This window comes from Chrysemys picta, chromosome 18 (genome assembly GCF_011386835.1).
Source record: "Chrysemys picta bellii isolate R12L10 chromosome 18, ASM1138683v2, whole genome shotgun sequence".
NCBI classification, from domain to species: domain Eukaryota; kingdom Metazoa; phylum Chordata; order Testudines; family Emydidae; genus Chrysemys; species Chrysemys picta.
This window is the reverse complement of record NC_088808.1, coordinates 1,371,985-1,398,628: the sequence shown is the minus strand read 5'-3', so window position 1 is coordinate 1,398,628 and position 26,644 is coordinate 1,371,985. Positions and strand designations below refer to the sequence as shown.

The window sequence follows — 26,644 nt, the reverse complement described above, 5'->3', positions numbered from 1 at the left end:
TTTTGAGGTGCATAAACTATTACCAACATCAGTGGCAGCTTTGTGGCGATTTGAAGGTTCTTGCTCTCTTGCTTGGTCTGCAGACTGGATACACAAAGTACTGCTGTTTTCTCTGCAAATGGGATAGTCCTGCAAGAGATTCCCACTACATCAAGAAAGATTGGCCACTCCGACAGTCATTGGAGCCTGGGAGGAAAAGTGTTCAGCATCCATCACTTGTTGAATCAAGGAAGATTTTGTTACCACCCTTACACATCAAGCTGGGTCTGATGAAGAACTTTGTCAAGACTATTGACAAAACACAAGCAGCTTTCAAGTACCTCCGTGGAAAATTTCCAAGGTTAAGTGAAGCTAAGATAAAGGAAGGTGTCTTTGTTGATCCTCAGATTCGTGAACTTCTTCAAGATGATGCATTTGACCATGCACTGCGTGGCAAGGAAAAGACAGCATGGAAAGCCTTCCAGTTAGTGGCAATAAATTTTCTCGGAAACAACAAGGCAGACAACTACAGGTTGTTGGTGGAAAACCTCCTCAAGGCATACAAAAGCCTTGGTTGCAACATGTCACTAAAGATACATTTTTTGCACTCTCATCTAGATTTTTTTCCACCGAACTGCGGAGCAGTGAGTGACGAGCACGGCGAGCGATTTCACCAGGACATTGCAACAATGGAGAAACGCTATCAGGGCAAATGGAGCCCATCAATGCTTGCAGACTACTACTGGACAGTGACAAGAGATGCTCCATTTAATGAATACAAGAGACAAGCCAAGAAGCGACGAGTAGACACTGAATAGGACTAAACTATGTACATAATACCCTGTTTCCCCGAAAATAAGACATCCTCCGAAAATAAGGCCTACTTACAGTTTTGCCTCTCGTTGTAATATAAGGCATCCCCCCGATAATAAGACCTCCCCGATAATAAGGCAAAAAAATGTGTACCGTATTCTTCTTCATTGAAAAATAAGACATCCCCTGAAAATAAGACCTAGCGCATCTTTGGGAGCAAAAATTAATATAAGACACTGTCTTATTTTCGGGGAAACAGGGTAGTTTTTTGCCTTTTGTTTCATAATAAATTTTATTTATATAACCCTTTTGCTGATTTTTAAAGTGTTACATAAACAGGACAGGTGAAATATTATCATGTAAAGCAACCATAAACACATGAAAAGACCTAGGTTTACAATTTATGATTAAAACTCTACCATCTACACAATATACATAGACATAAAATGTAAAAACTTAAATATCTTAGAAACAGTAGCCAATCAGTTGTTTTAATTGTCATATTTGAATTCAGCACATCAAAATACATAATAAATAGCACATTTTATCTCTGAAGCAGACGACTTCTCAAAAATTGTAGACCAGTGTTACGCGCAACCAGACACCAGGGTGATTAGAAGAGCACAGCAGGGCGTGCTGCGCATCAGAGAAGCTTTTAAACAAGTTTCATGATTGGCCAGGCTACGGTGTGACAGTTCTGTTTGTTTCAATCATAGAATCATAGACTATCAGGGTTGGAAGGGACCTCAGGAGGTCATCTAGTCCAACCCCCTGCTCAAAGCAGGACCTAATCCCAACTAAATCATCCCAGCCAGGGCTTTGTCAAGCCTGACCTTAAAAACCTCTAAGGAAGGAGATTCCACCACCTCCCTAGGTAACCCATTCCAGTGCTTCACCACCCTCCTAGTGAAAAAGTTTTTCCTAATATCCAACCTAAACTTCCCTCACTGCAACTTGAGACCATTACTCCTTGTTCTGTCATCTGGTACACTGAGAATAGTCTAGATCCATCCTCTTTGGAACCCCCCTTCAGGTAGTTGAAGGCTGCTATCAAATCCCCCCTCATTCTTCTCTTCTGCAGACTAAACAATCCCAGTTCCCTCAGTTTCTCCTTGATGAAAACCCGCCCCCTTGGTTCACTCTACTTCCCTGTAAGCCAACCACCCTCCCCCCTCGATCACCGCTTGCAGAGGCAATAAAGTTTCAAAATCATGCATTCTTTATTAATTCGTCACACAAATAGGGGGATAACTGCCAAGGTAGCCCAGGAGGGGTGGGGGAGGAGGGAAGCACCGGGCGGGGTGGTGGATGAGGGGAGGAGGGAAGGACAAGGCCACACTGCATTTCAAAACTTTTTGAATGCCAGCCTTCTCATCTCGCTCGTCCCTCCTGTCCTTGCGTTCATTTTCTGCTTTCCTGGACTCTGACATTGTTTGCCTCCACACATTCTGCTGAGCTCTTTAGGTGTGGGAGGACTGCATAAGCTCAGAGAACATTTCATCGTGAGTGCATTTTTTCGTCTTCTTATCTGCGCTAGCCTCTGGGACGGAGATGATAGGGGTAGCATTGAAACATTTGCAGCTGCAGGAGAAAAAAAAGGGAGAGTAGTATTTAAAAAGACACATTTTAGAGAACAACAAGTAGACTCTTTCACCGTGAACCAAGCTGTTAACAGAAGAACAGGAGGACTTGTGGCACCTTAGAGACTAACAAATTTATTAGAGCATAAGCTTTCGTGGACTACAGCCCACTTCTTCGGATGCATATAGAATGGAACATATATTGAGGAGATATATATACACACATACAGAGAGCATAAACAGGTGGGAGTTGTCTTACCACCTCTGAGAGGCCAATTAATTAAGAGAAAAAAAACTTTTGAAGTGATAATCAAGCTTCAAAAGTTTTTTTTCTCTTAATTAATTGGCCTCTCAGAGGTGGTAAGACAACTCCCACCTGTTTATGCTCTCTGTATGTGTGTATATATATCTCCTCAATATATGTTCCATTCTATATGCATCCGAAGAAGTGGGCTGTAGTCCACGAAAGCTTATGCTCTAATAAATTTGTTAGTCTCTAAGGTGCCACAAGTCCTCCTGTTCTTCTTTTTGCGGATACAGACTAACACGGCTGCTACTCTGAAACCTATCAAGCTGTTAACATTACATATCACATGTGCTTTCAGTACAAGGTCGCATTTTGCCTCTTATATTGAGGGCCTGCCGGTTTGGTGTGAGAGATCACACACGCAGGGCCGGACAACAGAATTTGGCTTGCAGGCAGCCATGGTAAGCCACAGTCTTTCGGCTTCTTCAACCTTCACAACATGTGGTTATGGTTTCAAACAGCAGCGTCCTCCTTTCCCATACCAAGCACCCATTGGGTTGGCCATTTAAAAGGAGGGGCTGTACTGGCCGCGAATGCATCCCAAATCTTCAGGGCAAATTAATCATTAAACACGCTTGCTTTTAAACCATGCATTATATTTACAAAGGCACACTCACCAGACGTGCCTTCTCTGGCTTCATGGTCCGTGAGCCCTGCTTGGGAGGGTTGGCAGGGTATTGGCTCCAGGGTGATAAACAGTTCCTGGCTGTCAGGGAGAATGGTTTCTCCACTTGCGCGCTGTGTGCTATCCTCATCCTCCTCCACCTCCTCATCTTCCTCATCCCCAAAATCAATGAGAGACCTCAGCTGCTGACTGAGCGATTCCTTGCTACTAGGCTAGGGTGACGATATTTCCCAAAGGGAAAATGGGACACAGCACAGGGCTCATCCGAGCCTGCCTGCCCCCAGCGCAAGGCTGACGTCACCGCTCACCGGAGCCCTGCCTGCCCCCCATCCGAGACTGGGGTTGCTGGTGTCCCCTGCGCACATTCCTCCGCACCCCACCTTTTTGACACCAGTGGTCATTTATCCCAACTGATTAAGTTGGCAAGAGCAAACGGGACAAATGCCCATTTTTGCAAAAAAAAAAAAAAAAAATTGGAACAGCTAGGACAAGTCTTAAAAAAGGGACTGTCTTGGCCACAACGGGACGTATGGTCACCCTACACCAGGCACTCCTGTGTTAGTGTACCTGTAACAATGGAGCCAGCGTCTAGGGGGAAATGAACCTGTCCGCGTGCCTTTGTCACTGAGCTGTGGCTGGGGTCTTTCTTCATGAGTAACACTGAGGTGCAGCAGGTCAGCAGACTATCGACTAACAGCATTGAAGCTGCAAGGAGTGAGCAGCCTAAGCAGCGCTACTGAGGCAGTAACATTCCAACCTCCAGCCCTTAACCACACTGGGTAGTGCTGAGCCAGCTATCTGCGCAAAGCAGGCCAGCACACGGAAAGAACACAAGCGCGAGCCAACTGACAACAGTGTTTGTCTAGGGGTTAGTGCTGTCCACTGACCCAAGGGAGTCCTGGGCATGATTCTTAGTCCTGGCCCCTCTTTCCCTGAGTTGCAGGAGTGGGAGCTGGTTTCATTCCTAGCTCTGGTTGCTGGCTCTGAGACTATCAGGGACTGGGGATGGTGGTCAGACAGCACCACCAAGTGGGCGGAGTGTGAAGTGTTGGTTTAGGAAAGAAGTCTACACTGGAGACATGGGGAATTAAAACAGGAGGGCTCCAGGGGTTTCTATAAAGGGATCCCCTTGTATTGTCACTGCAATTACGTTGGACCTAGGGACAAAGACAGTGAAAGGTCTGAAAGGTCAAAAGATGTCAGGAGGATGCAGCTAGATACTTAGTTTCTGAAGAGAATCACCCACTTGGAGCTGTTGTGCAGCTGAGAAGTGCATCCATCTCTGCTAGGAGAGCCACAATGGCTGTCACAGCTTAGCCCTTCACATAGCCATGTGGTTGGTAAAAGGACCAGTGCTTTTCTATAGATCGTTTAATGCTGTCACACAACTGCTCCGGCCCCTGGGACCGAGCACTCTGGCTTGTCTTCCCCTCTGTAAGAGCCCTGAGTTTCTGCTTCAGCACTTCTTTGCCTGCTGCAATTTTAGAAATGTTAAAAGTCTTTAGACCCTCGCTGGACACAAAAGAGCAGATTTGTCAAGGAGCACTTGGTTATCGTGTTAGTAACCAGGCAGAGAGAGAGAGAGAGGGTATGAAAAGAAAAAAGCTTTTCTCTTGCTTTCCCCAAAATGTCAGTTTTTATTAAATCACATCTTAAAACCTATAAACTTTAATGTATTTGAAACATGGTTATCATACACAAAGCAGCAAATCATCTCAAAGAAATGTGTGAACGTACCCAGTGGATAGGGTAGATCTAGCCCACCTCACAGCAAATCTCACCTGGAAGGAGACCACTGTAACCAATCGCAAACGGCATTTAAGGTGGGGGGGGGTGGATGCTCAGAAAGATTCTTCTTTCAGCCTTTTAGCAGATCTGCCCTGAAACGCAGCTCAAATCCCCCACAGAGGCAAGACCCACACTTCAGAACTCTCCACTAATTTTGAGTGCTTCAGATCTTCTGTAGCCAATTTGTGCACCTGAGCTGTCATGTTGGGCACTCGAGAGTAGCAGTGGCCGTTTTTGGAAATTTGGGATGAAGAGTTTGGAGCACTCTGCATGGGACTGAGCCAACTAGAATTTCCAGTTGAAATGGGATGGGGAAAGGAAAGATTGTTCCTCCCGCCAAAATATTGCCTGCCTGCTGAAATGAAATCCTCAGCTACTGCCATCTGCTTTGTTCAGAGCAGTGCTGAGGAGGCCACACAATGTGTGAAGCTGGATACATACACTCCTCCTCGGGAAAGGCTTGATTTTTGCAAGAAGCTGAGTGCCCTCAACTCCCATGGAAATCAGTGGGAGTTTTGTGCTGAGTGCCCTTTACAGAATTGGGCCCTATACATGTGTTCTTTTGCATGGCATTGTCAAGTAATGGTTATACATTAGATTTTGTTGTTTTCATTAATGCTGCCAGTTGTATTTACTTTTTCTCCTTCCTATTGGGAGAAAGGTAATTTGCCCATCTCCCCCATATTCCTAACAGATATACACAAATATAAAAGGACATGAGCTACTATTACTCTCTCTTTGCTTTGTAGATCTGTGATTCTGTATGGTTTTTTCTAATAATTGCTTGGGGCTTTTTTCTTTAAGGAAAATCAATTCCAGGAATCCAGGCTGTGCTAGCAGCTCTGATAACAAACCAGTGCATGGTTTTGAGGGAAATAATTGGGTACAAGAAACAATGGCATGATTCCATGGGTGTGTATACATGCACTAACTTATTTATATAGATGTATGTGTAATTCTCCCTAGTCACCAGAAGCCCTCCTCTTCTACACTAATTTAGGATGTTTTTATGACATCTCAAATTTGAGGATTAATCTCTGGGGTGGTATCCCTTGAAACTCTCTGCTCTGCCTCATTTAAGAGTAAGCAGGATGTTTGAAGGGAGATGCAACCTCGGTCTTTGGAGTTTGAGTCAAAACTCTAGCTCCCCCATCTTCTATTCAATGGTTTGTGAATCCCAACTCCAGCCATGTGCTCTTCCCCGGAGCCAGAGGCCAGAAGGGTTTAAAGCCAATTGCCAAAGGCCCGTCAATGCAATAACACTGAACTGTCCTCCCCCTAGGGAGAGCGCGGGGTACATCAGTAGAACTCCACAACTTGATTTGCACAGCCGTAGGCGAAAGGTTACATTCAAAAGCCGAAAAAACATGTATATCACATGGGGAGTGGGAACAGTGGAGGAGAGATGGGCACATTATTGCTATATAAACTCCAGAAGGAACTGGGAGTCTCATGAAGGACTCACAGTTGTACACAATTAAAAAATCCTCTCCAGCAGCTGCTTGAGGTTCTATGCAAAAGTTTTCATGTTACAGAAACCCCGACACAGCTCCCATTGAAGTTGATGGAGAGACTTCCAATTACTTTAGTGAGAGTTGGACAGGGCCCCAGCTGCAGAGGGACCAGTCAAATACTGGGACCAGTTAAAGACACCACCACTTTGCAACACAGAACATAAGGAAGAAAGGCTAGAGTGCTAACAGAATGGTAACATCACTTACCAAAGGTAAGAGACCCATAGATGTTTTACCAATCTTTTTCCTTTCATCTGTCAATTTTAAAATATATTTTAAAAGCAATGTAATAGCAATCATTATTTTTTAACTCTGACATTTACTAAATATTTAAGGAAAAAGCCATTTAATTTCCCTTCACATGGGTTCTTAGAATTTAATATCCATTATTTTCACCTCTAAATTCACTATTTCACAAATTCTCTCCCATGTATCATATGTCTGAATCAAAACTTCCAGTTGTCTCTCCCCAGCACCGGTAAGAGATTGCGCTCTAGTTTTTATACCCAGGGCCCTGACTCCAATCTCACACTACTTAACATCACTGGTTTCACAGCCGGTTTACAGTGGTGTACCTGAGATCAAAATCAGGCTTCTCATCTCTAAGTCTCATATGTATGCATTAAACTCCCAGGAGCCAGACAAAGCTATCAGCAGTCAGACTGACCCATAGCTGTGGGTGCACTGGTTTCCAATTGCCGTTGGCTTGCACTTCCTCATCCAACAGAACAGTTGGAGGAAAATTCATACTGGACAATGGTGTCTCATTCAGACCCCCAAATCGAAGGCTGTAGGCCCCTGGCCGCCTGTCTCCCAGCAGGCGAACTCCCTGGTTTAATGCTTTGAAGCTGCAACAAACCTAGGCTTCAGCAGATTTTCGCTGCATCAGTCCAAGCCTCCTATAACAAGTCCAGCCAGCAGGGTTTGAATGAAGGACATTCTGATTCTGATCACGAACGCTCCTAGAGTTAAACAATTCTTTTAAGAGGCAAGGCAGGGACAAAATGAATAGACTGTTTCTGGGATCACATGTGCATGTGCTACTCTAATTTAGTGCCAATCTATATTTGTTTTCAGTGATCTTTGCCTCCTGTAATTTTTGTTTAACTGATGGGAAACTGGTTCAAAATAGACCCCAGCCAACACTAGGCAAGAAGGTGCTCCCATTTATATTGCTGCAACTCATCTGAACGCATGTGTGTGGGGGGAGGGAGTCATTTAGAGAGGATTTTACCCAGCATCCTCAAAATAAATCGATTTGTGATCTGGGAAGGGAAGGGACTTCCTCGAAAATCTCTGAGGCATGGTTCTGGCAACTCCTGCCAATGCCATTCCTGTTATAGTGACCTAGAAGGGTTCATTTTTGTGCAACAAGCCACCCTGTATTGGACCCCTGTATTGGAGGCCCTGTATTAGTTAGGCTGAGTTAAGAAGAGGAGTTTGTGGATGTGTCTTCGGGTTTGCCTTCTCTGGAGACACATCATCATTCTGTGACTGGACAGTTACGCTGGAGAGTCCAAGGAGGCACTAAGACAACTCTTGCAATCTGCTGCATGGAACAGAGCAGATGGGAACATGCATCACACACACACACACAATGGGAGAGAGGCAGCCTGTCTACAAAAACACCTGTATACTGTACACATCATCTCTTTCAAGAAGCATCACAGCAGGCAGAACTGGGTTCAGACAAGCCCCAAGCAAGCAGGAGGGGAGGCCCAGGCTGAGCCGAGCCAGAAGAATTTATTCGTTCCTGGAGTCTCACCCAGGGAAGCAGCAGCCCTTGGAGGCAAAGCTGGGCTGAGTACAGACTGCAGGGGGTGTGGCTCAAACTACTCCTGAGACCCCTGGATAGGGATAGGGGAGAAGCAGAGTTAGGTGGGCTCTCCTGTTCATGCACAGTGGAACCCTCATGTGGCAGCAAAATGGGGGGGGGTTGATTGGTTTCGCTGTAAGTGGAGTTGCACTGTAATGACAGAGGGCCTGCCTACCAAACCACCCCACCCCCTGCTAGTGGGGGCTGGTAGCTGCCGTGGGAGTGGAGTGGCATTCTATGGAAACCCGTATCTTGGGCTTTGTCTACACTACAGACCTTACAGTGGCACAGCTTTCCCACATAGCCACTCTGTGCTGGTGCGACAGAGCTCTCCCGCCAGTATCATCAAACCACTCCAAAGAGCAGTGGTAGCTATGCCGGCAAGAGAGCGTCTCCTGCCAGCATATCACTGTCCACACCTGCACTTTTGTTGGTGAAACTTATGTCGGACAGGGTTGGTTTTTTCACACCTCTGACTGACAAAAGTTTTCCTAGCAAAAGTGTTAGCGTAGACAAAGCCTTAGTTTCCTATTGGAAGCAGCTTCTGCAAGACTCCTCCCTACTTCTCCATCCAGGGCCCAACAAACTTCTCTCTGCTCCTGCTCAGCCAGAGCAGAGGAGGAGGAGGAGGAGATGACAATCCCATTAGAAAGCTGTACTGAACATTTACATGGGAACTGATAACTGTTGCATGCACTCAAACTCACTAGAGTGGAGTGATGGTTCTCAATAAACTGTGTCTACCATTAGTCTCCCCAGTTTACCATGTGTCTACCATGTGATCTTTGTTAAAATTTCCAACCACTGCCCTAGCCCAGGTGCATTTCCACTGTGCTAGCAACAGAACAAGGGCCAGAATAACCTGGATGCTGGCATTTTACCACTGTTTCATCCAGCCCCTGATCACAGCAGGTTTAGTCAAAACAGGTGTTAAAATACCTGTGGTTGGGTCTATACTAGCGCACTCCCTTTGGTGGAGCTGACCTGCTGTAGCATAATGGTGGGAAATCTTAACAAAAAACTCACTGTAGACAAGGCTCTTAAGGACTGAAAGCCAAATGAAAAGTAGCTAAGCAATTAGGGACTTTCACCTGATTCCACTATCAACTCTGTCCACATATCTATTCAAATGACACCATCATAGGACCTAATCACATCAGTCACACCATCAGGGGCTCGTTCACCTGCACATCTACCAATGTGATATATGCCATCATGTGCCAGCAATGCCCCTCTGCCATGTACATTGGCCAAACCGGATAGTCTCTACGCAAAAGAATAAAAGGACACAAATCTGACATCAGGAATCAGAACATTCAAAAACCAGTAGGAGAACACTTCAACCTCCCTGGTCATTCAGTAAGGGCTTGTCTATACTTACCGCGCTGGTTCGGCGGCAGGCAATCGAACTTCTGGGTTCGATTTATCGCGTCTTGTCTGGACGCGATAAATCGAACTCAGAAGTGCTCCCCGTCGACTCCGGTAATCCTGCTCGCCGCGAGGAGTACACGGAGTCGACGGGGGAGCCTGCCTGCCGGGTCTGGACCGCGGTAAGTTCGAACTAAGGTACGTCGACTTCAGCTACGTTATTCACGTAGCTGAAGTTGCGTACCTTAGTTCGATTTGGGGGTTTAGTGTAGACCAAGCCTAACAGACTTAAAGGTGGCAATTTTGCAACAGAAAAGCTTCAAAAACAGACTCCAATGAGAAACTGCTGAACTTTAATTAATATGCAAACTAAATACTATCAATTTAGGGTTAAATAGAGACTGGGAATGGCTGAGCTATTACACACATTGAATCTATTTCCCCATGTTAAGTATCCTCACACCTTCTTGCCAAACTGTCTAAAATGGGCCGTCTTGATTATCACTACAAAAGTTTTTTTTCTCCTGCTGACAATAGCTCATCCTAATTAATTAGCCTCTTAGAGTTGGTCTGGCTACTTCCACCTTTTCATGTTCTGTATGTATTTATATATCTCCTCACTATATGTTCCATTCTATACATCGGATGACGTGGGCTGTAGCCCACGAAAGCTTATGCTCAAATAAATGTGTTAGTCTCTAAGGTGCCACAAATACTCCTAATTCTTTTCGCAGATACAGACTAACACAGCTGCTACTCTGAAACCACTATAAACAGAGTTGCACTACATTTATTAGAAGTGGGCTCCACCAAAAGTTTCAAATAGCAATTATAAATAAGAGTACTGTTAGAGAGGGGACTAATTTGGGGAACAGATTGCATGGCTTAATACAGCTTTATAGCTAAAAAAAATTTTTAAACTGAAAAGAACCATTTTATAGGTGCAATGACACACTCTAGGATGCGCACATCAGTCAGTAAACGTACCTCTGGTATCTCATCATGCCGTAATGAGTACACAACAGAGCATGACAGTACAAGGCCTATGCACTACCCAAAGCCCATTCCATAGAGCTTAGGTGGGTTTGAAGTGGTGCATAGAACTGAGGCTGTCCCTCTGCATAGGATGGATTTCACCTTGTGTGCATATGATATACTGACTGATGAATGCAGGCTCCATTGTGTGTAACTGCTGACATGTTGGTTCCAATGGAAGATGTCACATTCTATGTGTTTTCCTCTAAGGCCTAAATAGCTACAAAGTTTTTCTTCATCCTACACCCTGCTGACTCCTTCCTGTTCCATCAGGCATTCTAAAGGATCAGCCAGCTAGAAGTGGATGAAAACACAATTTATTCCTTTCAAAATTAACTTGCAAAGTGATATTAGCACAAAAGGCTTTAAATAGTTGATAGGCAGGAGGTATAAAATCCCCATACTGTCCTCCCAATTATAGCTTTTAGAACATTTTTTCATCCCTTTAGTCAAATGATCACTGCAAATACAAGAATCTGCTCATGTCATAATAATATAAAACTACATGGGATAAATCTTTGGAAAAGAGAGAAATGCATTCATTATTTTCAATATACTACACTATACAGTCAATTGGACTAGTAAAACAGTCTGAAATAGTCATTCAAACTCACATCTCCGTATAGGATAGGTTATGCACTGTACAGTCTACCTTTCTACTGCAACTCTAGTTCTAGAAGAGCTCAATCATAATAGATATACAATAGTTATACAGATAAATTACCAAAGTGTATATATTAAAGGCCCTTTCTGAGTGACATAGTATTTTCACAATGCTACATTTATGCTATCACATTCACTGAAGTGGGGCTTTACTTGAGATGAGAGAGCAGTTTATCATTCTTCACTTAACATTGTAAGCAACAACCCAAATCACGAAAGCAAACTGGAAAGTGACAGAATCAAATATGGATGCGTTTTTCTGTCAACATCTTAATGCTGTCACTGTCATTTCATTTCTAGGCTGTCGTAGAATATCCAACTCACACCTCCTCCTGATGTAGCAGAGAGGTGATCACATGCCAAATGCTAGTTCAGTGACATATAGCTTTAAAAAAATGTGCAATGACATTTTCTTCCAAAGCCACCGTAGTGATGCCAAGAATCCTTTTAGTCTGAAAATCTGAGCATAAATCAGCTAGAAAAAGAATTGCGCCCCCTATGACCAGCAGCTAGCAGAGCATCCTGATGGCTGCCTGGAGAAGCAGAGCAACGTGCTCACCTTTCTCGAAAGCTGGGGCCATGTCATTCGCAAACAGCTATTGATGAACTATTTGCTTCGGCATGGTGATTTCTAATGATCGGAAACGGGCTCTCCCTCTCCCCCACTACTAACTGTACGTGGATTATTTCATAAAAATTTGACATAAAAGGTCATTAATGTACATGGGTCAGCAGTTTTAGCAGGTGGCCTGCTCCCTAGTATTACAACAACACATGGGGCAGGAAAGAGAAAGGGGATTTTCCACAGATCAGAACTAATCTTTTTTTTTATGATTCAAAAGAAGGTTTATACATATTTTTTTTCTGCACTGCACAGCCAGGTACTTTTACAAATGAACACATCAGGAGCCCAAACTAACCCTCCATGGTTATTCTCCTGTATATTTTACCTCTCTGAAAGAGAAAGGGTATAATCGCCCCAAATGGCCAGGGTGACCTGTGCAGACTACAGTAATATTTAGCCCCTAGACATTCAGGAGACTAGAAGACTAAAAAAAAGTAAGGATATACTGTGGAATATCTTAAAAGCTATTCAGCACAAATCCAGATTCGAAAACCATAGCTGCTCACAAATGAGAGCTATATAAGCTGTTTGTCTCAGACAAAGAGGATTTGGAAGGGAAAGCTGAGAACTACAAACGGCTCAATAGCTTGCTGGAAAAAACTGGCAACTAGATGAATGTGGGAAAGATTCAAAATGCTACTAACCAATGCTACTTACGTCAAGAAGTATTTCATTCTATTAATTCAAACACCTAAACCTCCTCGGAGGATTTCTCATTCTCAAATAAACTTCTGTTCCATCCTGCAGTCTGCAAGAAGAGCTCATCTTTCTAAAATGTAGCAATATACTGAGTGAACAATTAACATGGCTATTAATTTCTACTTCATTGTTATATCTTAATGAAATTGACCAAGATTCCACTCAGTCATGTACTGTATTTCTAATCTAAACTTTCAGCAAAACTAAAACCATACAGTTTTGCAAGTAGCAAAGATAAAGTAACAAAGTTGTGTCTAACTGGAGGTGCAAAATACATTCATAAGAACACATACAATTAGTGTAACACAGCTACTCTGAAATTAAAAATAAAACCAAAACCAAACAGGACTGATCAATGCAGCAGACCCTGCATGTCTGCTAAGTAACATTAAAATCATATTGCTGGTGATTAAATATGTCTACAGAAGATATATTACGATCTCGAATATATTTTCAAGCAGACTAAAAAATACCTCATCTATTGATTACTGATGTGTTATTTGTAACTAATTAAATATTGGGAGGGTTTTCCCCTCTGTGTATAAAAATTGCACTTATTTTCTATTAAACCAAAATACGTTAAACTCTAATTCTGTATTTCAATGTGTATTGACATTAGGTTGCTGAACTTTGCCGGTCAAAGCTTGCAGGATTAAGTATGGCGTTCCTTGCCTTCCAAAATCCCTAACACAGCAAAGATCGCTGCTGGGGAGCGCCCATCAGTACAATGCCCTTCCCGCTCTGGGCTTCAAGTCACTGCTTTATTATAGTGCAAGGATTATTTGTTTTACTTTTTTATAAGAAAACCTGAGCTTTAAATGTCTTTAAAAGGACCTGGAATTGATTCTGGCCCATCATGACCTGAAACAGCTCAGTCCTGCAAGGAAATTTCCCATTTGACACAGCTCCCTCTGAGAGACAAAGGCTCTGCGGGCAGTGTCTGCGGAGTCACACCATTCCCCTTCAAGCCTCTGTCTTTACCCAAAAGCCTTTCGTCCGGACAGCCCTTCCTTCCATCCCTTCAGCACTGCTGCCTCCTGCAGGGCTCCCCGTGCCAATGAAAAACGTCTCTGCCACAAGCATGACTTGTGAGATACTGGTGATCACTCTCCTCATGCAATGGCTTCTCCAGCTCATAAAACGTCATCGTAATCCAACAGTTTGGAATGCTGGCGAGTCTTCCAGAGGCGGTAAAGACGGAAGTCAAAGTAAGTTTCAATCATTTGCTTCCCTAGGATGAGAACCAAAACAAAGCACAGATTACCCCAGTGATGCATTGGGCGGAGCAGAGACCAAGCAGCCTGCAGCAGCCAAAAAGATTGATTCTCCCTGTTTCATGGATGCGCACAGGAGAGTCTGTCTGTGAGTCTCATGTAGGGACATTGCTGACAGCTGTCACTCACTCAGGGCATCACATGCCCCATCTGAAAGTAACCATAAAAGGTGTTGCCTTGACAACCCCCAAAATGGGTGATCATATTATTCATACTCAACATTGGAGAGCCCAGGCAACAGCAAGACGGGCTCCCCTCCTAACAGCCTGCCAGTGTGTGCCCACCCGCACCCAGAAGGTGAGATACAGCTCTGTCTCCATGTCCCATTCTGTTCTTGGCCTCTCTGCACAAACTACCAGCAAAGGTGATAATCAGTGGGTGCTGAGAGTCACAGTACAACTCACTCCAGCTCTGGGAGACACTAGCTAGAATGACAGCAGGGAACACGCCACTGGTCTATAGGAAAGTTATGGACCAAAAGAAGGTACAGTCAGACCTGTCAGACAGTAACAGAGGCTCCTCTCCTTCATGCTTATGAGACCTCCAATCTCCATGGCTGCAGTGAGTTTGGTAAGGCAAAAGATCACTTTAACTACCCAGATCTCTCTTTTGCCAAAGTGAAAAGTTCAGCAGAACACTTTGGGGGAAAATGTGGACTTGGGTGGTTTCGCTACTGGTGTGAATCCTTTTTGCACCTGCTTGATTGAAGTATTTCACTAGGACAGTCACTTTACAGAAATCCAGCAATGGAGGTGGCCAGTGTAGCTTCACAAAACCCAAACCCCCACAAAGCATAAGAAAAACAAACAATCCTAGATTCTAAAAAGCAAAACAGAGGGAAGGACTTTTCTCTTTCACAGCTGATTAAGGTCAGTTTGAGATGTCTGCATGATGGGTAGCCAGGGGTTAAAGTGGTTACGTTATGTGTCCTAGATTTATCGAGATGAAAAAACTGCAATGCAGTCTCAAGCCCTGCTCTCCTGCAGAGCCAAGAACTGCTCTGCTGGGCACCACCTACAACATGTATTGTTTGCAGAAAGCACAATCTTTTCTGTTGAATTGATACAATTAACTCTCTGCACAAGGCCATGCGCCACTGCATGGTTTTGTTGTGGATCTTAGGCATGCACTTTGAAAATGCAGGGCCCCTCCTGGCAAATGCTGAGGACCCTCAACTCAAGTCAGTGGGAGTTGAGGATGATCTTGTTAAGGTCAAACAGAATGAGGGTGTTCAGCTTCTTGCAGATTGTAAGGTCTTTGAGGGAGGGACTGTCTTTTTGTTCTGTATTTGTACAGTGCCTAGATTCCTCTGTGCTACAGTAATACAAATAAATAGATCTAAAATATGTGGACACAGTACCACATGGTAAATTGGATGATTTGATGGTCCCTTCTGGTCTTAATCACTATGATTTTGGCAATGGCAAACCACAGTGGATAACTTCAGCAAGTCCAACAATGCATCCCTTGTATTTATGACTGTTTAAACTGTGAAAATCCACCAAACAGCAGGTGGATAGAAGCCACAAGCCAGATATCAACCATACAAGGAAAGAAAAGGTGTCTATAGCCTCTAAAGTCTTTCAAACTACACACTCAGCTCTCCTGTTAGCATGGAAAGTCTGTTCAGAATTAGTGCTGTTGTTTAGCATCCTCTGGAGGAGAAATACTCACATGCATCATTAAGGAAAAGATTCTTCTCCCAGATGTGCATGTGCTTCTCTCCTATTGAGCTCAGCATGCTCTGGTAACTTACCAAATCTCCTAAGTTACCTCTGCCCAGAAGGGTCAGTATTAGTTCCACGTAGAACTGGGCAACATTTTTTTAAAGAAAAGTTTATTTGACAAAAAAATGCAGTTTCTGTTGACTTGAAACTATTTGCAAATTTGACACAAAGCTTCAGTCAGTCACAAACCAGCCAGAGGAAGAGGTGCAACTTTTCCACCCCTTAAGCCCAGTGGCTAGGGCACTTACCTCATGTAGGAGCTCAAGGTTCAAGTCCCTGCTTTGGCACAGACCTGAAATGGACTTCTTTTGAGTCACCACAAATTTTGAAAATTTCAGATTCGATTCAACCCGAACTGAATTTTTTTTCAATTGTTTGGAACTGCCATCAAACCAAAACATCAATTATTAGCTCAGCTCCTGTTACAGGCCCTTTTTGTTGATCTGCATTAGCTTTGGAGAGCACTCTCCAGCTACAAACACAATGATAGGTGCAATTGAAAGGCAAAAAGGGGAGGAAATATGAAAGGGGAAAAGCCAGACCAGGAGGAATCCACCATACAAATCAATGATAAAGTCATTACAAACCGGGGAAGGTTTCAGCGACTTGGCTTTTTGGGGCAGGGCTTCCGGAAGTTGAAGAGTGCTTCTTTGTGAAAGAGGCCCATGGAGGAGGCAGTGATGCTGGAGAAGCTCACCCTCACATTTATAGCAGAAGAAATTACCTTGAGCTGAAAGTTCCAGTGGTGACTCAAAGACAACTCTATAAGGATTCATTAGGTTTTTCAGATTCTGAAATAGCTGAAATGAGACGAGATTTAAAAGTTAGTAGCTGACTCAAAAGAGCCCCCCCAGGTGCTTCAAATTAAATAACTGATGGGCAGGCACAGGGCAATGGGGAACGAGAGAACTCAGCACTCTTCAGAGCAGTCAGACTCAAACCTTTGGGTCAGCCCAGTCAGGAGAACAGCTGGATCCCAGCCTGGTCGCTAGGCCACCCAGCAAGCACAGTGAGTCTTCTCCAAATGGCCATGCCTCCTGATCGGGCAGGGAGCCAGCAGCCTGCTACTTGAGCCTTGCAGTGGCAGCAGCAGAGTGGCTGCTCAAAGCATGCCATGCTGCAGCTGTGCAGGCTTCCACTTCCTTCTCTTGCTCTTGCTCCAGCCTCTGCTTCCAACCTGATTCCTGTCCACTCCAGTCTACACCTTGCCCTGACCTTTGGCTTGGCTTCTCGCCCCTGACTCTGGTGTCACCCTCCAGGTGACTCCTGGATCTATGCTCACTATTATGCTGAGCTGTCACCACAACCACTAGGCAAGGTCCTGCTCCACCCATGCCCCAGCAGCTCACAGCTCCTGTGCTGGACAATAGGAGCCAGCGCACACAACCACTGGAAGAATCCTGCCTATAAGGGGTAGCTGAGTACGGCTGTGATTTTCAAAGGGACCTAAGGGAGTTAGGTGCCCAACTCACATTGACCCTAGTTCCCTTTGAATATCCCAGGCTAACCCGATCGGCCCTTTTGGTTATTGGTAGGGACAAACGGTGGAAAAACCTCACTAGACAGTAGCACTGCTGAAAAGGATGTGTGGGTTATAGTGGATCACAAACGGAGTATGAGCCACCAACGTGATGCACTTGGGAAAAGAGCTAATATTCTTGGGTGTATTAGCAGGCGTGTTGTCCGTAAGCCATGGGAGGTAACTGTCCCACTCAGCCTGGGTGAGGTCTCAGCTGGAGTACTGTGTCCAGTTCTGGGCACCTGGCCTATGGTCATGTTTAGTCTTGAGAAAAGAAGACTGAGGGGGGACCTGACAACCCTCTTCAAATATGTTAAGCGTTGTTATAAGGAGGAGAGTGATTAATTGTTTTCCACATCCACTAAAGGTAATACAAGAAGTAATGGGCCTAATCTGCAGCAAGGGAGATTTCAGCAAGGTTAGTTATTAGGGAAAACTTTCTGTCTAGAAGGCTAGTTAAGCACTGGAATAGGCTTCCCAGGGAGGTTGTGGAATCCCTGCCACTAGAGGTTTTTAAGAACACATTGGACAAACACCTGTCAGGGCTGGTCTGGGTTATTTGGTCCTGCCTCAGCCCAGGGGCTGGACCTGATGATGTCTCGGGATCCCTTCCAGCCCAACATTTCTAGGATTCTCTGATCTTTGTCTACGGCTGCAAGGAAGAGTCTTGTGTTCCCATTCTTCCCTTTTCCCGAAAGGCACTCACAGGCCAAACTGAACAGTCCCTTCCTGCCTATCTACGGTATGGCCACAGGGCGGCTTATCCTTTCACAGACACACACCAGCCGAGCTACTCTCTTCATGAGGTGGGATGTGCAGCACATGTCTGCAAAGCAGGCAAATCCTTAGAGAAGAGTGGCTGGGAAAAGGACAACATGCCCCTCAATATTAGAGGGGAAAGCCCTTTAATCAAATATCCCAACTCTGTGCCACACCAGCTGACCTGCCCACAGAGAGCTTCTGGCCATGGCCCAGGGCCGCCTACCTTCTCCCCATTGGGGTTTCCCAGAACGTAGCAGCCCATGATGTGAATGACATTTGGCTCAGGGTTGATTTTGCTCATCAATCGGCTCAGCCGCTTCCAGAAGCTGGAAGTAATATGAGGAAACAAAATTACCATTTAAAATCCACCCCCTCTGCAGAGTCAGGCACCCTGGCATTGGACACATGCTGTCCAGGGAGACAAAGTGGGACCACCCTGGAGGAGACACAAGCCTCTCTCCCTGAGCTCATTTGCAAGATTTTCCATGGAAATCCCCCTGCCTCACCTGTTCCATGCCTGTAAGGTGGATTGAACCTGTCTGAAGCAGCACAGGGCATCTGCACTCACATGTGGTGGGTTGTTGATGCTCTTCCACGATGGCACAGTGGTGAGCTCAAAGCAGAGCTTGGCCAGTTGATTGTTGTGAATAATACTTGCTGCAAGTATTGGCATTTCCCCCCACAGAATAATTCTTTGACCACTCACCTCTGCCAAGCAGGGCAGCACAGTTGGACTCCTCTCCCCTCAATACTGGTCCCAAACCTTTTAAATTTTACATCTTCATAGTTGCCAGGGTTTTTAAATACACTTTCCTTTAATCTTTTCCCTTCTGATTTCCTCTTTTCTCCCCTTGTCCCAATTGCCCCTGACAATTGTGCTGCATGATATTACCAGCATTGACATTTTAAAAAAGACAATGTAGCATCGGTGAATGCTGAGGGCAATAAAGCAGCCGAAAGCAGTTGTAGTGAGTAAAGGCCCAGATAGAGAACCCCAGTAGACAAAGCGAGAGACTCGAGGAGCTCAAGCTAGTCTGCTTAACAAAGAGAAGGTTAAAGGCTGACTTGGTGAGATTTGCTAATGGGCTCTTCAGTCTAGCAGACAAGGGGGTAACAAGATCCAATGGCTGGAAGCTGAAGCCGGACCAATCCAGACTGGAACTAGGGTGCACATTACAATCGTGAGGAGAATTAGCCATCGGAACCATTTCCCAAGGATCATGATCGAGCTCCATCACTGGCCATGTTTAATTCAAGAAGGGGTGTTTCTCTAAAAGCTCTGCGCTACTTCAAACATGAATGAATGCAGGGCAGTTTTCTGGCCCGTATTACGCGGGAGGTCAGACTGGATTGTCACAATGAATATAGGAATAAAACTTTAGCCTACCCACCCCCCATCTACATTAAATAGACCAGAGAAAGGGCACCCAGGGTTGGGAAATAACAAAGCGACTCACAGGATCATATCTTCCTCCTTCTCCACTTTGGCAAAGGTGGCAACTTTATTCTTCAACAAATATAAGTGGCCAGGACCTCCCTGCAAGGAGAAGAGAGAGAGAGAGAGAAGGTAGCACACCACATTGCCCTGGCCTCAGAGAAATGGACTGGCTTTTCCCATCTCTAGTCACTAGGCTCCTGTGGGACTGTTTGAGAAGCACTGGAGGGGACAGAGCTGACACTCTCCAGTCTGTGAGTGACACTAAAAATCACAAAGCAGGTTGACTTTGCTCCAGGCAGATGGATAAACTGCCCTGGCCTCCACTTCTCACCTTAGGTGGGATCTTAGCCTGAGAGATGTTGGTTAACTGACTGGCAAATATAGTGGTCAGGGCTAGCTGTGTGGCTCACGGATGTGCAGCATTCTGACCGTATGGTGCTGAAGAATTCAAAGGGCACCTGTATCCATGTAACAAATAAGTTTTCACTCAGCCCTTACTCAGGAAAAACTCCCTTTGACATTTTCTTGAGTAACAACTGAGTGAAAACTCAGCAAAGGCTTCAGGATTTGGCACAATCTGCCCAGGAGCAGCATTGGAGGCAGTCTGCCTCAGTGAGGGACCCCCAGATCTCTCCCTGTAGATGGCCAGCCAGCCAGCTGGGAATGGAGCCCTGGCTCAGCCTACATTACACCCCTCCTCTCTGGAGCACGAGATATCCCTAGGGGAGCCATTAGAGAGCCATCCTTGTGCTCCGGACAGTGCCGGGGCTACAGCTCTGCTCAGCTCTTACACGGCCACATGCAGGGGGGGGAAGGCTCCTTATGGCCACTGCTTCCCCACTGTGAACCTGCAGCATGGCTGCACAGAACCCTGCCCTGAATTTGGTGTGAACTTAGTCCCGTTTTCAGCTGCTGTCTCATGTGAGAACCACCCCTGGATTCTGGGAGCACGGCTGCTACATTAGGAGTTGCTGAATAATTTTCAGCTTTCAGGTTGTCCACAAACTGTTCGCTTAGAATATTACCTCTTTGCTATGCATGCAGAGTGATTGTTGCCTAAATCACATGGTATTGTTTCTTCTTCCTGACTGGATGACTCAAACGGCTGAGACAGGAGAATAGTGAATGGCAACAGATGCAGTTCCCAGTATGAATTTTCAGCCAAATAGCCTTAACACTTAAATTCTTGAAAGTTTTAAAATATATAAAACATTTCCCCCAGTAGCCACCCCTATACTTTTGAATAGTAAACAGGATGCCCCCACAGATCATAGCAAACTGAACTCTGCACTTTATTCATGCACATATTTATAATCAGAGTTCGGGTTTTTCTTTAACTATTTAGCCAACTCTGCTCTTGAAGGACTCAATAACATTTCTGGATTAAAATCTTCACAGTGTAAGTATGAAGATTGGGGAATAATAAGGGAGACCAAGAAATTCATCTCACTTGGAAACTTTATCTGAACATTCAGGGATATTTCCTATCAAGAAGGATGTTGATAAATTGGAGAGAGGTCAGAGAGGAGCCAGGAGAATGATGAAAGGATTAGAAAACCTGCCTTAGAGTGATAGACTCAGGGAGCTCAATCTTTATAGCTTAACAAAGAGAAGGTTCACGGATGACTTGATCAGTCTGTAAATATCTACATGGGGAACAAATATTTGATAATGGGCTCTTCAATCTAGCAGACAAAGGTGTAACATGAGCCAATGGCTGGAAGTTGAAGCCAGACAAATTCAGACTGGAAATAAGGCCTAAATTTTTAACAGTGAGAGTAATTAACCATTGGAACAATTTATCAAGGGTTGAGTTGGATTCTCCATCACTGGCAATTTTTAAATCAAGATTGGCTGTTTCTCTAAAAGATCTTTTGGGGAGGTTCTCTGGCCTGTGTTACACAGGAGATCAGACTAGATTATCACAATGGTCCCTTCTAGCCTTGGAATCTATGAATCTATCTAGTAAGCAAGTACAGCCTACACAAAAATGATAAAGTCATTGAATCACTGACTGGTATTACTTGTGGCACCTTAGAGACTAACAAATTTATTAGAGCATAAGCTTTCGTGGACTACAGCCCACCCACGAAAGCTTATGCTCTAATAAATTTGTTAGTCTCTAAGGTGCCACAAGTACTCCTGTTCTTCTTTTTGCGGATACAGACTAACACGGCTGTTACTCTGAAACTTGACTGGTATTGGTATTGCTGCTTTAAGGATCTCTGATGGTGTGGGGTAGGGAAATGATAGGCAAACAGAGGCATGGAAAACCATCATTACTCTAATTGTAGGAGACACAAGGATTCAACATTTATATGGATTGTGAGAAAATCCATAGTTATTCCACGAAGAATTAAAAACAAAACTCTCAAAAGTTTGGTTGGATTGCAACATTCCTGCTCCAGGGCATGAGAAGACTCAGCAAAAACCTCTCTTTGGGCAAGTCACTCCATAACTGCTCACAGCACAGTCTGGTGCTGGCCATTGGCAGGGACGGGAAGCCTGGCCTCATCCAGTATAGAAGTTCCTATGTTCCTGTATTAACGCATACTGCAGGATGCTTTATGAAAGTAATCAATAACTATCAAGCTCCAAATCCCTGCCCCTTTGTCTGTGAGTTTCCTGCTGAAGTCAGATTGCATGGATTTGCTAGAAAGCTGTTGAAAAGCTGCCAAACCTGCATTTGCTGCACTAAGCCAAATGTCCTTTGCTGCCATCACAGCAAGCTGAGGATGCTCAGAGGTCAACAAATGAGAAATGGGAATTGAATAGATGGGATTGCTTTAATAAAAGCCTGCTGCAGGCTGGCTTTGGAATATTGTTTTCTGGAGTTAATTTGTTCCTGGAGAAAATATTGGCTTTTAACAAAGTGCCAAGGGCCCCAATGCCGATCACGTACCTGGCAGAAAATCAGCATCTTCCAAATCTTGCAGCCTTTCCGATAAATGTTAAGCTTCTTCTCTATTTCCTCTGCAGAAAACAGTGAAGGAAAGACACGTGAGCCACACAGAAGGTGAAACACTGGCTCTTCTACAGAGATTTTCACTATCTCTCATTTGTGTTTATTCTGTAAGACATCATGGGCCTGACTTTCAGAGGCACTGAACACCCACAGGTCCCACTGATTTCAAAACAGGCCCCGGACTTTAGAACTTTGGGAGTCAGGAATCCATAGTTTTTCCCAATGGAGGCTGGATACAACAGAACACTGGATTACAATGAAATCCCCCATGCACTGGAGAGTTCCCTGTTACTGCTCACGTGAAACTTTGAGTGGGGGAAAAAGACACAGAAAATAACACTCACGTACCTAGAATATCTTCAAAGGTGGCGTGTTCATGATCCTGGAACCGAACAGAAAGGATATTTCAAACCTAGGTGCTGCTAGATACTCATCATTTAAAGAGATCTCCTCATGCAACAGAGAACAATGCTACACTAGGTAAGCACATAAATTGGGATTCAATTAAACCAACTGGTGGTCTCAGTCAACATCACAAGCATCATTGCCCTTATGTTAAGACCCATGTGTGACTATAAACATAAACTTTGTAAGTTACATTAAGTAGGTGGACTTCAAAAAGTAAATACTGCACATTGTTTGTGTGTTGAATAGGGAAATGTGTTGAGTGAGCCCCGGACTGAGGTCTACTGCAGAGATACGTGGAGTCCTGAATGGTCTAGGAATGGGTCAAATGCAGCAAAGAACTGTGGAGCCTTCCAACACACAGAGCTCTGCTAATGTGCCTCAGTCCTGACCTGCAACCTGGACTCTATTCAACTCCTGGTGTCACACAGCATGGACGATGTTCCTCAGTCCCAGCTCATAGCCCCCTTGTTACTCCAGTCCCAGGTCCCTAGACACATGCTTCTGATAGTGTCCTGCAGCCACCCCACTATTCCAGTCCTGGACACCCCACAGAGCTCTGCCAATAAACCTGAATCCTGACCTAATATGTCTGCTGCCAAAATACTGTGCCTCTCTTGAGCAGGTATTTGCCAGCTTTGCTCAGTTGTGCAATGGTTCTTCTGAGGCATTCGGATGCCATCTAGGGACTAGGATACAATCACTAAACTCATTTCCACTTATGAGCCAACCCAACGTTCCAGTACCCAATGAACATGCAAAGAGCTAGGCTACTCACGTAGAGAATGGGGATGATGGAGGGGTCATCCCTGCGGATAATCGTTGGGATGTACTCAGCTTTGGGGACCTTGGAAGAAATAAGCTAGGAACGGAAATGAGAAATAGAAATGGGTCAGGAGCAGAGACACAAAGGGACTGTGGGCAGGCACTGTACACTGGGAGTGATGTTGTCTGCATCCTCATTCCATAAGAAGTCTCCATAATGCCTCTGGATGCAAATATTTCTTCTTTCAGGTCAGAAATAAGCTGCTAAAAGAGGCTATTTCTATTTTCTCTCTGCACTGTAGAAAGCAAATAGTGGGGACCCTGGGCCCAGCTAGTCCCTCCATGTATAGAAAACAGTGGTATGGCCTAAGACCCCAAACACATTATGTAATATGGTTGTGATTGCAGCAAGGGCCTTTGCTTAAAGGCACCCTCCTGACATGGCATCAACTAGGACGTCAAGCCAAAATTCATAACTGGTATCTGGGGAAAGCTGGGATTCCTCCCTCTGCTGGTAACTCAAGTGAAAGCCTGCTCAGTAGGAATATCTTGGCCACTCCTCTGCTAGGCCCCCTCTAGCCCCTGAGCTCCTTGCCTGCTCACTTCATCGGCCATACTAAGAAACCCTCTCTAGCCCCAGCCTGTCCTTTTGCATTCAGGCTGTAGCAAGGGAACAGCTCAGCAAGCCAGCCATCATCAGCACTGAGGGAGGCTAGTCAGCTGCACCAGTGAAATGTTAACTAGGGAAGTGCCTGGAGCATCAGCCCAGTGACAAAGCTCAGTGGGAGTACACCCCATCGTGGCTCTGCTGACACAAGTCAAGTCCCTCTTCATCTAGACCCAGACAGTAAGTTAAAGGAGGATTGGGCCCCATATTTCCATATCCTGTTAAACCTAGGGGGAGATGTCTTACCCTGACACCCCCCATCCCTTGCACTAGGAAAAAAAAGTCTGCCTTGGTGGGGGGATGCCAGGGAAAGAATAAAATGGAGGAGTATAAGGAAAAGACAACCTCACCACCACTATCCTCTATATTAGTAACCCAATGGCATGCTAGTTGGCCCATTCAGATGTAGCATCAGCAATGCCCTAATGGTTCTGCTGCCCAACTAACCACTTGAGTAGAGGTCAAACTCAGAGTTCTGTACTCAGTTTTTGCTCAGTCAATGGTCGTTTGCCTGAGTGAGGGCTAAGGAAGGATGTCAGGATTTGACCCTACGTAAGGACATCACTAAACCAGACCAGCGAGAACAGGAGTAAAGGAGGGAAGGCTGAAGGGCCTAGCCTATAAGAACAGGTTAAAGTGCACAAACGGCATCGTGGAGCTGCAGTGTACAAGTCAAATGAGGAAGGGAGGGTGTTTCTAACTGCCAGCCGTGCACACTCCCCCTAGGATCTGAGAACCAAGCTGGGTAATTTCCTTTCTATGCCTCATCACAAATGGCGTCCTCCCTTACCCCCTAGTAGCCCCAAGAGAGATCTGAAGGTTCTGCCCTTCTTCCATGAATACCTAATCAGCAACTGTGAAAAGATGAATGAGGTGCATGGGCAAGGGAGGGTGGGAACAGCCCTCACCATTATTTTGGGTGGAATAAAGTCATCTCCATCACATGCCATAGCTTCAAGTTCCTTCTCTGTTTCCCAGTTCAAGTCAAAGTCATCATCCAGAGCACAGCAGTAGTCCTGAAGATCATGGCCTGCCAGACAACAGCAGGACAGAAGCATTACACCAGGCACCAGGCCATAGGGCTTCTTGCCTTCTCCACCCCATCCTGTTGGCAGGGTGACTAACTTGTTCAATGTATCATGACTTACAACCTTCATTCCCAAAGTGACAAGAGTCAGCACAGGGACCATTCCAAAGGGTTCAGTGCTTCACCCCTAACCTTTGGGCGGTTTAACCAGGCAGATAACGATAGGGTGTGCCAGTGCTGCAACTGGGGGGCTGACTGCAACACACCTAGGCAGAGCCACGCTGGCCTGAATGCAGCTAGCAGGACTAAACATAGCAGTGAAGCCGCAACAGCCTGGGCTGCAGTGCAGCCTGTACCAGCTCGCCTGCTGGTACATGCTACCCAGACTGAGCTGGAATCCTGCGGTTCAAGAGACGATGGCGTTTGAACTGGCGTGTCGCAGCAGGTTGTGGCAACGTGGCACCCCAGGATTCAGAGTTTCTTTGCAGGTCAAAGAAACTCATCGGACTTTTAGGACCTGCCAAACTGTAATGGTGCAGCCCTCTAAAGTCACTCAGCAGCTGTCCCAGAAAAACCCAGCAGGCCTCAATCTGCTCCCATAAATCACTGCCTCATGCTGTTTGATGCTCCTTGGGGAAAAGATACTTCGAAATCAAAATAAAATAACACCACACTACAGGCTAAGAATGGTTCCTGAAGCCAGCAACTCAGGCACTGTTAAGCAATAGAATCATAGAATATCAGGGTTGGAAGGGACCTCAGGAGGTATCTAGTCCAACCCCCTGCCCAAAGCAACTAAACTAAATCATCCCAGCCAGGGCTTTGTCAAGCCGGGACTTAAAAACCTCTAAGGAAGGAGATTCCACCAGCTCCCTAGGTAACCCATTCCAGTGCTTCACCATCCTTCTAGTGAAAAAGTTTTTCCTAATATCCAACCTAAACCTCCCCAGGCAAGAGAGCCAAGCCCCCAGTGCTAGGCCTGTGGGAGCCAGAGGGTCAGTGACAGGTGCAGAGGAGAACATACCCCTTCTGAAATGCTCCCTTTCCATTAGTCGCTAAGATGGCTGGGGAAGGGGCAGAATTCAGACTGCCTGGGAACAATCAGGTCATGTTTTGAACCTGGTCCTTCTAACACTTTTCCCACCCACCCTCTCCCACAATGCCCTCTGGCTTTGGGGAGTTGGTTCCTTGCTTATTAGTTTAATGATTAAACAATATGATCCACCCCTAGAACAGGAAGGCCCAGGCCTACCCGACCATGAGAATAACTTCCCTACCCTGGA

The 26,644-nt window shown here is 45.3% G+C and overlaps 1 protein-coding gene across 13 annotated transcripts in view; it reads right to left on the bottom strand.

Moving 5' to 3' along the window:
• Window positions 1-1,993: 1,993 nt before the first annotated feature.
• The window catches only part of NSMF (NMDA receptor synaptonuclear signaling and neuronal migration factor), a 96,833-nt gene continuing 72,182 nt past the window's right edge, over window positions 1,994-26,644 (bottom strand). For 7 of the 13 annotated variants that reach the window (XM_065572354.1, XM_065572356.1, XM_042855685.2 and 4 more), the window contains 8 exons: window positions 25,243-25,364; window positions 23,681-23,764; window positions 22,846-22,879; window positions 22,435-22,505; window positions 19,552-19,631; window positions 18,318-18,420; window positions 16,538-16,613; window positions 12,310-14,043 (listed from right to left, as the gene is read on the bottom strand). In XM_065572354.1, the coding sequence (XP_065428426.1) occupies window positions 13,946-14,043; window positions 16,538-16,613; window positions 18,318-18,420; window positions 19,552-19,631; window positions 22,435-22,505; window positions 22,846-22,879; window positions 23,681-23,764; window positions 25,243-25,364 (668 nt within the window). In that variant the 3' untranslated portion in view covers window positions 12,310-13,945. Of the gene's footprint in view, window positions 2,374-11,126; window positions 14,044-16,103; window positions 16,614-18,317; window positions 18,421-19,551; window positions 19,632-22,434; window positions 22,506-22,845; window positions 22,880-23,680; window positions 23,765-25,242; window positions 25,365-26,644 lie in introns of those variants that run through there. The other 6 variants (XR_010593631.1, XM_005292657.5, XM_065572358.1 and 3 more) reach the window with 6 other exon arrangements.